We start from the raw sequence: 15,804 nt of genomic DNA, 5'->3' as shown, positions 1-15,804 counted from the left end.
ATTATATAATTAATTATAACCTGATGACTGTTGAGAAAAATATATTGTTAAACTAAGTTTTATCTTTTATTATCAGTGCAGTTTTGAATCCTCTGTTTGACTGTTTTTACATTATTTTGTTTTCAACAATTAACATTAATGAATTTTAGCTGAAATATTCCTCAAGTGGCATGTGAAATATGGAGGGCCAGGAGTGCCAAAATTGATTAATTAAATGCGCCATTAAATAATTAATTAATTCTTTCATTAATTAATTATTGACATGTTTAGTAAGTTATGTCATGATATATTAATTAATGAACACAGGCGGAGGGCCAGGAGTGCCAAAATAAATAAAATATATTTTATTTGTCAGACTCGCCCATCAAATTCAGGGGGCGGGGTTAAAGCTGATCGAGTCAAATCCATTGCTTTGCCTGGTGACCATTGTTTCAGTGGGTGTTTCTCAGCACCAACAACAGAAATTTGGAAGCTAACAAAGCTCGCCTATACGTAAAATATCCTGTTTGTGTCTCACTAACTACACTTTTCATATTTTTTTTAGCATGTAGTGGTTTAATCTTCAGATATCTGGTCAGTTTGTCAAGAGAGAGCCTGTTTGCAAAAGTGCTCTGATGATTTCGGAGATGTCTGCCAAGCACAGTATCACTGCGACAGACCTGCTCGCCTCACAAGCAGTCAGGCGAGCGCGGCTCCTGATACACTGCTGTCATAACCCTCGCTGACTGTCACCTCTGAGGCTGAACACTGACTTTATTTGAGGTTATATCTATCAGGTCTTTCTCCCCTGATGTTCGTATGAGTCATACTTGTTTCAGTCGCCAATTCTGAAGTAAAACTAACATTAAAAACATGTTTAAGGAGAAGTGAGACCAAATAAATTCGATTAACATCTGATCTGTGTTTTTTGTTTTATTAATCAGCATGACCTGTGTATACAGTATAAACTATTAAAAGAGATGACGTTGGTGTTTCCGTCATGTAATGACTGAGCGCAGTCCAGCTGCTGTCCCAGAGTCCTGTGTACCACGGAGCGAGGTCAGCATATCCAGGATGTCTTTCTGTTTTCTGGCTTCACTGACCCTAACACTGGGACCAGGATAAAAGGTCACGCAAAGCTGGTTATCAGCTTTCTAACTTAACCCAGGGTTTGCCAGCGTGGGCACATGAAAGTGTTGGCAGCATCAAACTAATCCAATGGTCAGCCATGAGTCTCATTCACAGCTCTTCCACAGAAAATGATCCTTAATACTGCCAACTTTTCCAGAGATGTGAAAACTGCAATATACAGAACACACAAATATACCAGTTGAACGCAACAATGTTTCAAAAAGAGACGATTGCTTCAGTTTGTCGCAGATCAAAGTGGAATGAATGTGATTGGTTGAACAGGTGTTCTTGCTTCGGTGTTATCCATCAGTGTAAGAGACTCAGCTGCAGATTAGAATCAAGCAGAATAACATTTATACATTTAATAAATCAGCTTTATTCCCACTGTCGCCAAAGCGCTTACTCATAGGGGGTCAAATGATGCAGTTTTCCTTGTACTATTTTAGGGTCTTTACAATATAAGCTTCCAGTTCACCTCAGTGCTTCTTACTTTCAAAGCGCTTCATAACCTCATAACCTCCATATGTATCTGATCTTCTCCATACGTACTCACTGCTCTTCTTCAGCTTCCCTTCTGTCTGTTCCACCTGCTCCACTTCCACATCTCCGGACTACAAACTCTCTACTTTTAAATTGCAGCTTAAAACCATCTATTCAGAATTGACTTCATCATGACTCCGTCTTAGTCTATTTTTACCTTGTTTAGCTTTTATGCTTACAGACTTGTTTTATTTTTGTTTACCTTATGTTTTTATTTTGTTGTACTAATGCAGAGGTTCCCAAAGTGTGGGGCCCGCCCCCTGGGGGGTGGGGGTGTGTGTGTGTGGGGGGGGTGGGCAGAGCCATTGCAGGAGGGGCGCAGTATGAAAAGAAAAAAAGAACGCTTGGACACTGCTAGCATAATGGACAGGTTTCTGACGGGGCGCCGACACAAACGCAAAACAGGAGATGAAGCATCGCTGAATATGTTTCCAAACCAAAGACTAGAAAATATGGTGAAGCATATCTGCCCTTTGGTTTCACCTGCACAAGTGCCGAGGTAGGTCTCCCTGCAGGATTGGTCTTTCCTTCGTGGGGAGCAGCGCTGGGCTCTTCAAATCACGGACAAACAGGATCCCACATTCTTGATCTTTAGTTCACAAACACTTGTTGTAATGACTAACTACTCCTGACATGTTGGAGACGTTTGCTCTTTATACAGTAAAGTTACAGCGGGATACAAATAACATCAGGCTGATCCTGCCACGATTTGTTCCCCCGGCTCAAATCACGGACAAACAGGATCCCACAGCTGTTTGTTTTTAAACCCATTTTGCACAGAGAGGCATTTTTTGAAAAATGTATTGACAGCAATGTTGAATATTATTACACAGGAAAAAAACCCAACTACACGTAAAATAATCACATCGTGACGCCTCTGCCTTTGTAAATGGAGGGACAGTAACACCAAGATTTTTCTTGTAAAACAAAGGGGGGCCTAGCAAAAAAGTTTGGGAACCACTGTACTAATGTAAGGTGACCTCGAGGGTCTTTAAAGGCGCCTATAAATACAATGTTTAATCATTGTTACTATTATTATAAATTGCTGTTGTAATTTGGCTCTGTATAAATCAAATTAAATCAATATCCATTATTTCTCAAGTTTTCTATACTGGAGCTCAGGACACTGTGTTACACATCATTAATACTAACTGCACAACTATGACAATGACAAGCACACTTTTTCAGATTTATTCATATAGATCACTTTTCACAAAAGGTGTGTTACACAGGCTGTTGCAGATCTAACAGATTTAAGACAGCTAAGAACGTGAAAACAAGGACCAATAATCAAACACCATAAAGACTGAAAAGCATTTTAAAATCACCCAACAATAAGAAAACAGTCAATCAAAATCAGTCAAAGGTGAGTGTTACGGACCTGTGAAAGGCACTGACACCAAACACAGACGTTTTGTGTGACGTGCCACGATGCTCTCACTTACAGCACAAAAATCTGTTGCTCTCAACCAGATTTGCTGCCTGCAACTTTGTCCACTTTCCAAAGACTGAAGGGCTTATTGGCACCAAACCAAAACAGTAAATGTAAAAATAGTCTGTTAAATATCTGGAGGCAGGAGGCAGACAGGTAGATTAGGATTTTAGGATGCAGTTTATGTGTTGGTGATATTTTATTCTGAATACTATAACGATCTCAAGCTGATTTATTCCCGTCCTCTCACAGATACTTTCTTTCACAAATATTACCCTCTGCATAGTTAAATGTTTCTAGAAAATAAAATAATTTCTAGCTATCATCAAACGCCGTAAACAAACCTGTTAAATCATTTCGGACTATGTTGTCAGTATGATTGCTAGTAGACCAACGGAGTAGATCCAGAAGGGATGAGATACACCATTAGAACTATTCAGCAAGCACTCGACCCGAGACCAGGACCCATTATTGGGCAGGGGATCCACTCCCAACGTCCAGCACATCAGATTATAGATGTCCACCGATCGGATTGGAGCTGCTCGAACATTTATCTTGAAGCCTAAAAGAAATGAAGCAAACAAACGTCTTTTAACCTAAGCAGAATAATAGCATCTATACACCACAGCTAATGATGTTTTTCTCAGACAGCGTGACAATTCGGGTCAATTTGATTCAATTTAAGGATAATCAATATGTTTTTGGTATATCTTCAATAAATCTGACAGCACAGCTCTTTTACAAAATATTTTCACTGAATAAACCTGAAGTTTCTACATAAGCTGACCTATAGACGGTGAATAAGATGAACACGAAGCATCATTTACCATGAAACATGCCTCCATCCATTGATGCATACATTCATGCACATACACAGATCAGTCTGGTGTTTTTTACTCTGTATGCAATGTGTGTGTCTATAAAATGTCTTTGTTACCGGGTCCTGTTGCCAAGAAGAAGCCTCTCATGTCAATGAACTCATTGTCGTACCCATGCCAGCCATTTTGCCATGCGGACGCTTCCCCAGAGTCATTTTTCCAATAGGGGAGACTTGCCTTGTTCTGGAAAGGACACAGATATAAACACACACACACAAATGTAGGTTTCATAGATATATATTCATAATAAACTGTATGTGATACAGAAAAACTCTACATTACTGTATATGTGTAACATTAAAATCATTAAGGCAACATCATGTTCATTGTTAAGTCAGCACATGATGAGATTCAGAAGTATTCAAAACTGTGAGGAGAAACTTCGAGCTGCAGGTTTGACAGGATGAGCTGCAGCAAGAAAGCCAGACGTCAGAATAAGACACAGAGGCTTGTCTGGGCCATGAAACACCGACGCTGGACTACTGAAGACTGGAAGAAGGTTTGATGGACTGATGGATCAACATTTGAAATCTTCATGATCTTTGTACGCCGTGGAGTAGGTGAAAGTTCCACAGTGTGTGGCATCAACGGTCAAACATGGAGGAGGAAGTGTGATGGTCTGGGGCTGTTTGCTGATCCAGGGTCAGTGACTGGTACAGAGAGGCTCCCTGAACCAGAACAGCTACCACAGCATTCATGCAGCACCATGCAGGATCCTCTGGTATGGACCTAGTTGGTCAGGGCTTCATCCTACAGCAGGATAAAGACCCCAAACAGTCCAAGCTGTGGCAGAACCACCTCAGGAACAAAGAACAAGATGGTGAGCTTGGAAACATGGAGGTCCAGCACAGTCTCCAGACTTAAACCCCACCGAGCTGGTTTGAACTGGACAGAAGAGTGAAAGCAAAGCAGCTACAAGGTCCACATTCATGGGAACGTCTGCTCCAGATATGGGAGAAGATTTGATTTCTGTTGTAGAAAGAATTTTTTTTGATGGAAGAAGACGTCTGATTGGAGCAGAGATGAAACATGAGCTGGACACCAGACTGTGTAACCAATCACATTCATGTCTTGTTTGTACCATAATATACAAACTTTGTTCACTTGGGAGTTGCACCCTTTCTTTGTCTGGAATACTGGACAACGGGAGGGGGAGAAACACAAGGGAAGTCAACACAACTAACAACAGGTGCCATCAGTCAGGGAAGATAGTATGGAAAACTGACACAGAAAGAAATACTGTAAAGTCACACAGACTTTACACGAAACCTTTGGCAGGCATGAATAAACAAGATAGAGATGAAATAAACATAAACCAAAACACAAGGACACAAAAACGATAAATTATTAGAAGAGACAAAGTAACCAAATGTTTCTAAAGACGCGTAAAACAATTCAAGACAGAATGAACAATACAACCCTGGGACCATACAGCTATATAGTATATATAATATATATAATGCAAAATAACAGCAAGTTAAGATCAAGGAAGATTGTCCATTACCGGAGCGATAAACCATCCTGGCTCAGCCACTAGTGTAAGAGGGGAAACAAACTTTCCTTTCTTGTAATGGAATCGTTCAGGGATCTCTTCTCTGGCATAGACATCCATGTTAGGGACCTCAGACAATTTGGCATATACCTGGAATAATAAACAAAATGAAAAGCAGTGTTTGGTGTTTTTTGCACTTTTGAATCTTGTTTACTTTTCATTGTTGTGATCTCGCTCATCGATTTATGTTCCTAGTCTCTATTGGTTCAGTTTAGTCTCTTTGTGCTTATTTTTGTGTAATTCAGATGATTTTAGGTCGTTTGATTTCCTCTTGTCCCTTAGTCCTTTCGTCCCCGTAGTCTCCCCAGCCCGTGCATCTCTCACTCCCTCTGTATCATGTCTGTCATGTGTTTGTTATTCTCTTCCAGTGTCAAGTTTAAGTGTCTTGACTCTGGGTATCTGTCTCTGTTCTCGCTGTGTTTCCTGTCTTAGACCGTCCTCGTCTCATGTGCTTTGTGTCCACTTTTGCTTCCCCTGTTTTGTTACATCTGTTTGTTCCAGCTGTGTTCCTCTGCTGTTTCCACTCTCCTCATCACCTGTCTGTGTATTTTTCGGTCATTGTCCCTTTGTACCTTTCCCCAGTGTTTCCCAGCTCCTTGTCCCTCCTTGTATTTTGCTTCATTCAGTTCCTGTGATCTGAAAGTTTAAATTTCCTTCGTATTCCACGCTCCGATTTGTATCTGGACATTGAGCCACATAAATGGCTTGCCTTTGTTAGGGTCCCTGGGTCGTTGACCCAGTGTTTTGTGTTTTTGGTTTTTTGATTTTGTTATTTCATTATATTCTAGCTTTGCTTTATGGGTTTTAGGATTATTCTTAGTTTAGGTTCTCTGGGTGGGTTTGGTTAGAGTTTTAGTGTTCTGGTTTTCTGTCTGTGTTCCATAGCTGCTGTATCCCCCCGTCCAGTCAGTGTCAGTGTCTGCCCTGGTCCCACGTCTTTGTTCCCTTTGTTATAGTGCCTGCCTGTGAGTCTGTGTTATGTTTCCTGTTTTACTTTGAAAGTCCATGTCTGATGTTAATGTGTCTGGTTTTGCTTCCCCTGATTTGCCCCAGCTGTGTTTCCCTCCTGTTACCCATTCCCTGATTGCTCCCTCTGTGTATTTAAGCCCCGTGTTTCTTTGTGTCTGTGTCGTGATCTACCCTCATCTTGCTGTGTGTTCTGTCTGTCCGTGTAAGTTTATTTTGGATTCTCAGTTTTGTTACTTTTTGAGTTTAGCATTAAAGCTGTTTTGAAGTACACTCTCGCCTCCGAGCGTCTGCACTTTGGGTCCTCCTTACCACCACTCCTGCCTGCACACAGCCCTAACCTGACAGCCTTTGGTTAAGATCTGGTCTCCACAGGTGCCGGTTTAACTCATTGATCATATGCCGTACGGTCGGAGAGCAGTAGGCCCAGGTTTGACTCTGACCTGTGGCCCCTTGTACATGGACAGGGGAGCGAGAGAGGGGAAAACACGCAGCACTGTCTTATGCATCTGCATTTGGATCCTCTTTGTTTAACACGATCTGCATCCCACAGATCTTGACAAAAGTAACATGACAGTGATAATAATTCTTCTCAAATACTCTTAAGGTTCTCACTCTCAGTTTAAACTGGTGACACACACACACACACACACACACACACACACACACACACACACACAGGGGAAGAGAGGGAGAAAGAGCAAGCCATGAAGTCCAGGAAATTGTCTGTAGATCTCAGAGACAGGGCTGCATTGAGACAGAGATATGGGAGGGAACAGAAAAGTTTCTGCAGTATCGAGTGTCTTTGAGATGATGGAGCACACTGGTCTCCATTATCCATAAATGAAAAGGGTTTGAAACCACCAGGACTCTTCCTAGAGCTGGCTACGTGACTGGGTTCAACGTGACGCAAGAACCAGAAGGTCGCTCTGATAGACCTCCAGCATTGCTCTTTGGAGAGAGAGGAGCCTTTCAGAAGGACAACCAGAAGCCACTCATTGGTCGCTTCACATGACAGCCTGCCTGGAGTTTGTCAAAAGACTCCCAGACCTTGTAAAAGAAAGTTCCCTGTATGATGAAACAAAGATTGAACTCTTTGGCCTGAATGCCAAGCATCATGTCTACCATCCCTACAGTGAAGAATAGTGGTGGCACAGTTTTTCACAGAAGGAACTGGGGGAGCAGTCAGGGTAAAGAGCAGGCTATCCTTGCTGATAACCTGCACCACGGTGCTCTGGACCTCAGATTGGGTAAAGGTTTATTTTCCAACAGGACAAGCCAACATAACAAAGGCTTTGGGACCTCTCTGTGAGTGTCATTGCCAGAGCCCATCCTCTCAACACTGGACGTTGGATAAACATGCAGATCATCTACATTGAGTCCATCGGTCCCTGACCAATTCAGGACATCTATACGACGTCCAACCTTGGATGTCAACATTTCAACTTTAAGCTTGGTAATTTTTTTGGCAGTCATGTTGAGGAAAATTTACATGAGTAATATTCTTTTATTTACATTGTTGTATCAATATGTTACATATGAATATGGATTATTTATCAACAATTTACTATGTGTTAGCCTATTGATTTATTCAGTACTTATGTGTTTGTGACCATGTTATAATGGTCATATTTTAAAATCTGTTGAAATATTAAAACTTTTGAATTCCGTATTAAAATGTAAAATAATAATGGTTGAACCCCAAAAAGTTGATTCTGTTTATATGGGCGTAGCGTTCTCAGTGGGAGAAACGCAGAGGAACTGCGGATGAAAGTTTCGGCCTGTCTCAGTGATGCAAAGCCTCCTGCATCCAGCATCAGCATGGAGGAGAGGAAGGCACTCACATCACTTAGTAATGACAACAACATTATCATCCTTCCAGCACACAAGGCTAGGTGCACAGTTTTGCTAAATCAAAAAGACTATCATGAGAAAATGTTGTCACTGCTCAGTGATGAAAATACTTATGAGCCCCTGAAACGAGACCCAGGAAGTGAGAGATGTCATTATGGAGGCAGATGAAACCACGGCCTCGTACGACGTTACATCTCTCTTCACTTGCATCCCAGTCGAGGAAGCGCTGGAGGTAGTTCGTAAGAGGTTACAGGATGACCCCAACCTGAGCAACAGGACCGCTCTCAGCATCCACCAAGTGTGTTTGAACTGTGTCTTCACATACAAGGGTCAGTTCTACAGGCAGAAACATGGGTGTGCCACGGGCTCCCCAGTTTCACCCATTTTGTACATGGAAGAAGTGGAAAAGAGGGCTTTACTATCCTACCCTGGAACACCACCGAATCATTGGTTCAGATATGTGGATGACACCTGGGTGAAAATCAAATCTCAGGACGTTCCACATTTCATGGATCACATTAACTCGGTGGACCGACACATCAAATTCACCAGGGAGGATATGAAAAGTGGCAGGTTAGCCTTCTTAGACTGTGAGATTTCCATCAGTAATGGGGGACATCTAAAAGCTGACGTGTACCGTAAACCTACACATACGGATCAGTATTTAAGGTTCGACTCTCATCATCCACTGGAGCACAAACTGGGCGTCATCAGGACACTACAACACAGAGCGAACAACATCCCCACAGACACAGCAGCCAGGGAGGCAGAAGAACATCAGGAAGGCCCTGAGTAAATGTGGTTATCCCAGCTGGATATTTGTCCAGGAAAGGCTCCTAAAGAAAGCTCCAGCAGATCCAGGAGAGAAGGACTTTTGTGGCTTTTAAACCCCAAAACACGCTGCGCCAAAAACTGGTCCACCCCAAGGATCAGGTCCCCCGACACAAACAGAGTAACATAGCGTACGCTGTTACGTGCAGGAGGATTGGCAGGATTTATACATCGGGGAAACCAAACAACCTCTGGCGAAGCGGATGGCACAACACAGAAGAGCCACCTCGTACCTCGACCACGGTGAAGTGGGCGGTCCTTTGTGAGCTGCAAATCAGGTAAGCAACAGCCTTTCTACCTTCTCAGGTTTCTACAGTAGAATCACCGTGGCGATCGCTTTGAAGTCTCTTTGTGCTGGGTTTCATCTTTGTTTTGTGCTGTTGGCTTTGTGTTCATAGCAAAATACTAAAGATCATATGTGTGTCCTCATCAGGATTTGGATGTGTGTAGGTGTGTGCAACTGTAGCCTCAGCTTTACAACATGCAATTAATTAGCACAAATGTAAAGTGGAGCTAGTGAGAACCCAGTGACAACCAATGAGAGAATTGATAAGTAATATCGATAACAGAATCAGAATCCCTACATTCTTATTAATTACCATCTATAGCCTTTACTACAGTTACCTCCACTTGTTATTTGTGAACTGAATTGAAAGAATGGGCTGAAATCAGGTAAAATGTATTCGTATAGCGCTTTACTAGTCCCTAAGGACCCCAAAGCGCTTTACACATCCAGTCATCCACCCATTCACACACACATTCACACACTGGTGATGGCAGCTACATTGTAGCCACAGCCACCCTGGGGCGCACTGACAGAGGCGAGGCTGCCGGACACTGGCGCCACCGGGCCCTCTGACCACCACCAGTAGGCAACGGGTGAAGTGTCCTGCCCAAGGACACAACGACCGAGACTGTCGGAGCCGGGGCTCAAACCTTCCGATTACAAGGCAAACTCACAACTCTTGAGCCACGATCGCCCGTGACTTAGGTGACTTACTTGGCCATGAAGGAATATCCAATTTCTCTGCCATGAGAAAGTTGGGTTGCTTTGCAGTATGATTTGCATCATTATTCATTTTTACCATAAAGTGCTGTCCAATCCATTTTGCAGCATTTGTCTCAATCTGAGCAAGCAGTAAAGCCCTGTGCACTTGGGAATTTATCCTACTACTTATCTCAACAGTCACAACATTAATAATACTAAGGACCTGACTCTCTTGGTAAACCTATATGTGCATCCCATAACTCTGCCTTTATCGTGTTTGACAGATAATGTGGTGAGCTTTGTTCCTTTCCTTCTTCAACCATTTTCATCCCATAATTATGGTAAAAGTTCATCTTGGTTTTAGCTCTCCAAGCTGCTCAGGGCCTTTTACATGTTTTCCGCCAAAGTTTTATGTGGCTTTCCTGGTCTCGAGCAGAGATGGGCAGTAACGCGTTACTTGTAACGCGTTACTGTAATCTGATTACTTTTTCAAGTAACGAGTAAAGTAAGGGATTACTATTGCAAAAACGGTAATTAGATTACCGTTACTTTCCCGTAGGAACGCTGCGTTACTGCGTTACTAAAACCCTGATTTTTTGCGAGAATGTCTCATGACAGTGACGTAAGCGAGTGCGACGTTCGTGACAACAGCTGTGTGCAGATCAACAATGGATCATATATCGAGTGCGGAGAGAGTATGAGCGTGCAGCGTTTAAAGCGTGGAAGTACTGACCTTACTTTGAGTTTGATTCCATAAAAAGTGACAAAAACATTAGCGTCCGTTGTGCGTGGGAAGAAAACTTCTTTTTACAGCGAAAAAAACCCCTAAACTTCCGAGCAAGCACCGAGTAGCTACGACGTGATGGGAAACTCACAGAGAAACTCGCGGATTCTTCCACTGACCGCTGCGGCTCACCTGCACCACGGTAAACCTCCGCCTACCCCACTCCTGCTTTACAGGTGAAAATAGAGCAACAGGACCGCTAGTCTTTGACTTTATTTATTTTCTGCTGTGTTGTTATATTTTATTTTATTTTATGTGCAGAAAATAGGTTTAAATGTTAAACAAATTTCTTCCAGTCAGAGAATGGTGCATATAATTAAATTTTTGCTTGATGCATAAAGTTAAAAGATTAAAACTAATAAAACAAGTTTTAAAAAAGAGACTTTTCCATTTGATTACATTTTGTATGATGGATTATGCAGAAAGTAGAATTGGGCTGAAAGATCTATCACTTTATCACCTATTCAGGTTGTAAATCGTGTTTTTAAAAAGTAACTAAGTAATTAATTACTTTTGAAAATAAGTAATCAGTAAAGTAACAGGATTACTTTTTTGGGGAAGTAATCAGTAATTAGTTACTGATTACTTTTTTCAAGTAACTTGACCAACACTGGTCTCGAGTAGAAACAGTGGTTTGCACCTTGTTACAGTTCCACAGAGTTCTGTGTGTTTTGTGTGGATGCTTGCAAAGAGCTGATGTGTTAGCATATAATGTAGTTGCTTCAGCCCATGTCACAGTTTGCACTTTATCTTGTTTTGTCGTGCAATAAAAATACAAAATCCTTTTCATATCTCTAGTCCTCAAAAGTTATAGACAGCTGTAAGTGCTCAGGAAAAAACGATATTTGATGTAATGACATCATTGTAACTGTATTGTCATTATTGAATTCAGTACGCTGAAACACTGCATTATTGAAAAATATTATGATCTAATACTTTGTAATGTGTTATTCTGTATGTAATACAACCATTGGCTCATTCATTTGACTAAGGTGTAGTTTCCTGACAGTCACAAGTTTCATGACATAAAATGCTTGTGACAGTCACAATAGCACAAGAGTGCGAGTGCTCACAGAAATGACCTATAGCGCACAGAGAGAGCCAATGACTCTGGTTTCACCTCCTGGAACTTGTTTTCTTCAGGCCAAAGACTGACCACTGGGCCTCTGTCCATCATCTTGACGATGTCTGCCATGTTGATATACTTATCCAGCTCTATGACCTTCTCCATCCAGTGGATTTTTGTCATACCGTGGTCTGAAAACAACATTACATTCAGCTGGTTCACCATATTCATCTCCTGCAGGAACATCACAAGCAAAACAAGAATGAAAACATTGAAAGAATGAAAGAACATGAAAACAAACCACATGACAGGAAAAATTGCAGAATCTGCAATTGTAATGACAGTTATAGTGTTATTACTTTGATTTTGCTGTTGAGTTTCTGCATTGCAAGATCCAGTTGTTGCACAGCTGTTTTGACCTGACGAGAGTCTGGACCAAAGTGATGGCCCTCCACATCAATTTTCTCATAATATATTGCTGCCATGTCTGCTTGGTTTGATCTAAGACACACACACACACACACACACACACACAGATTAAATGGTTAGTCATACATATTACAATAAAAGTTGCAGAAATGCAAATATAGATAAAACGAATACAAAACATGTGTAATGCTATGATGTCATGGCTTCACACTCGGCCTCGGTCTTGTTCTACTACCTTCTCTAAGTGTTATTTTCCTAAGTGCACCAAAAACTGTCACGGTCATCTTTGCGTCTTGTTGCACTGTCTGTTCTTCTGCTCTCTCTGTGATGTGTTTCTTACCCAGACTTATCTTAGCTTTGAATCAGCTCACTGTGCATCACCTAGGACTCTCACCTCTAGTCTCCTCATTCTGGATAAATGTGCCTTCCTACTTTCCACAGCTGACTCTGCATTCTAGTTACCTCAGACATCGAATGCTGGAGCTCTGAGTGACATTACACCCATGTTCCAGTAGTAAAGTTAATAAAAGCAATGAAACACAGGCTCAAACTAATAAAATAAGGTGCTTACATTGTATGACATCTTATTGTGATGTGAGGTAGACATTTTCTGTAACTGTCCTTATGTCAGTGAAGCCGCAACAGTTATTGGAGGAACTGTTCAGCTGTTAAGTGTTGCAGCGGACAGCTGTGGTCATCGTAGCTGATGCAGACCTCGTTCAGAAAGGGCTGAGCTCAGTTGATGGAGGAACACAGTGTTGATTCAAACTGGATTTAAATTGCAACAACAATAATGAATTCTGTCAGCAAACGACCGCTCCCCGTGCAAAACAGATCGTAAATCGATCGGATCTTCTATAGCTCTTTTCTATTGTACTAAGCACTCAAAGTGCTTTTCACAACTTGCCTCATTCGGCCTTTCGTACAGACAGTTTTTCTATCCAGCTAACATTTACACACATTGATATTCCAATGGAGCGCAATTTGGGGTTAGGGTTCGGGTATCTTGCCCGTGCAGACTGTTAGGGGTTGAATCACCAACCTTCTGTTAAGTACACTAAACAAAAATATAAACACTTTTGTTTTTGCTCCCATTTTTCATGAGCTGAATTCAAAGATCTGAAACATTTTCTACATACACGAAAGAGCCATTACTCTCAAATACTGTAATAATCTGGGGGGAGCAGAAAACCAGTCAGTATCTGGTGTGGCCCAGCAGTAGTTCACCTCCACACCCATCTTAATCCAACCACACCCAAACCTTAGTTTACTTAGGAAGTGGATGCTTCAGACTCCTGGGTAGGCGTGGTGTTATTAAAACTCCGCCTCCATCTTTGGGCTTTCTTTTCTCAACATCTAATGTTTACTGAGCAGAAAGGGTGTCAGGACTGTGAGCTGCCGGGGGTCGAGCTAGAAGAGTGGCCACGTTGCTTGAAGTGGGCCGAACTGGTATTCACAGTATGGCCAGATCATAAAACCCTCTCCTACATACAGTCTGCTAAACGATTAAAGTCAAGACAACCGTGTTGGTCTCTGTTCTTCAGTAGATTTAGCTTTTCCACCACTTACTTCGAGGCTCTGAGGATGTAAAACCAGATGCTCTGTCTCATCAGTTTGAGTCAGAAAAGGAATCCATCAAACCAGAAAAATCTTTCCCTCCTAACTGTGTAGTAACTGTGTAGTAACTGTGTAGTAACTGTGTAGTAACTGTGTAGTAGGCACCCTCGAATGGGAAATAGAGGACACCTTCCAACAGGCCATGCAAACCAGACCCAGGTAATTGGCCCCCCAACCATCACTCTTCTGCAGCCTCATCAAAGATCCACCCTCGAGATAAGCAGAACGCTCCTTTCTGTCAAATGTTCCTTTCTAGAGAAAGATGTAAGAGAACATATAGCAGCCTGTGTAATGTGCTCCATAGTGAAAGCGTTTCCCGGGCCCCCTCGGGTCTGTTGCAATCTCTCATCTCCCAGTAGATCTTGGTTTCATATTGCACTAGTCTGCCTGCCTCTAATAAAAAGACACTGATTGTTTCCATAATTTAAAGATTCTCCATTCAGCCCCTTTCATTGAAAACTGGCCTCCTGGCCCAGACTGTTTTGGCAGAGGTCCCCAATTTGTTTCACATGTGTGGAAAACGATCTGGCTGCCTTAGCAGCTACGGTCAGCTTATGTTCTGGTTCCTCCCTCAAATGAATGATCAAACTGAGCAGCTTAACCAGGGACTAGAGGCCTCTTTGCTGTCTGGTTATTAGTAACACGTCCTCTTGGAGTTCCCAAATGTCCTGAATGAGTACGCTCACAGGGCTCTTATTTTTCAAAGCATCCTTAGGTTATCAACCACCCCTATTAGAGGAGGAATTGGGAGTGCCCATCTGTGGAGGTGTGTGACGACTAGAGCTGCACAGCAGCGCACAACAGACCAGACTTGTCGGGTGGCAGAGCGCTGGTGCACACTGGGCCCCCTCTGTAGTCAAGGTCAGAGAGTTTCTTTATCTTCTAGAGAAATCCCCTTCTCCAAGAAACTTTCTCCCTAGTACAATGGACCGTATGAAATTCAACCCATCACCAGCCCCATAACGGTCTGGTTGAAGCCACTTGCTTCTCTTAGAATTGATCTAATTTTTTAAGTCTCACAAATAAATCTCTCTCTTCCAGCCCCCCGTGTCCCGTCTTCCTTCTGAGTTTAATTTCTTTATGTCCACATTTCGCTTTACGTCGGTAAGGACTGGCTCATAGCTCAGATCCGTTTCCCTGTTCTTGTTCTTGGTCTGTTCCTTTGCAGTCATCACCACCGTTCGCCTGCCCTCCTACAATTCATTCTGATATCACCTTTGGCACTGTGAACCTGGCAGTTCAAAGTTCAGTCAGAACTGAAGTTGAAGCCTTAATTAATGTGACAGCAGAAGTAAATCGTGTTACCTTAAGACTGTTAGTGCATTTGTTATTGATGCTGTGAGATTTTTCTCTGAGGGGTTGTACACGTATTCCTCACAGAAAGATGGACGGACACCCAGAATCTCCACCTCACAGCCTGAAACACATGAAATGACTCCATCATTTACAGGCACCTCTGTAAACAGTTAACATGCTATGATAGCCCATTACCTGTATGTCATAGACAATAATTGCTTTTATTATGTTGACCAGCAGCCATCAGAGTGTATGTGTGTTGTTATTCTAACAAAAGAAATTACAGCAGTTTCCCTTGGTTGTCATTGGTTGTCCCTTGGTTGTCTCTGAACCTGGGTTTAGTGTTTTTGGGGTCAGGAGTCTTTGTATTGTAATCTTTGTGTTTGGTTAGTTATCGTTCTGTTATTGCTGGAGTTTAGCTTCATTGTTCCCTTGTGTTTACTCGTCTTCTTTATTTTCTG

At 42.1% G+C, this 15,804-nt stretch overlaps 1 protein-coding gene across 1 annotated transcript in view; it reads right to left on the bottom strand.

Annotated features, from left to right (window-relative positions):
• Window positions 1-2,825: 2,825 nt before the first annotated feature.
• enpp6 (ectonucleotide pyrophosphatase/phosphodiesterase 6) overlaps window positions 2,826-15,804 on the bottom strand; it is a 29,804-nt gene continuing 16,825 nt past the window's right edge. Inside the window, exons 3-8 of the mRNA XM_084908635.1 lie at window positions 15,353-15,464; window positions 12,361-12,502; window positions 12,056-12,235; window positions 5,465-5,602; window positions 4,020-4,143; window positions 2,826-3,644 (exon numbers count right to left, since the gene is read on the bottom strand). Of these exons, the coding sequence (XP_084764761.1) occupies window positions 3,445-3,644; window positions 4,020-4,143; window positions 5,465-5,602; window positions 12,056-12,235; window positions 12,361-12,502; window positions 15,353-15,464 (896 nt within the window). The 3' untranslated portion in view covers window positions 2,826-3,444. The remainder of the gene's footprint in view (window positions 3,645-4,019; window positions 4,144-5,464; window positions 5,603-12,055; window positions 12,236-12,360; window positions 12,503-15,352; window positions 15,465-15,804) is intronic.

This window comes from Perissodus microlepis, chromosome 2, assembly GCF_051167445.1.
Source record: "Perissodus microlepis isolate ML-2025 ecotype Zambia chromosome 2, ASM5116744v1, whole genome shotgun sequence".
NCBI lineage: Eukaryota > Metazoa > Chordata > Actinopteri > Cichliformes > Cichlidae > Perissodus > Perissodus microlepis.
Note: the sequence above shows the minus strand (reverse complement) of the source record. Positions and strands in the feature narration are given on the sequence as shown.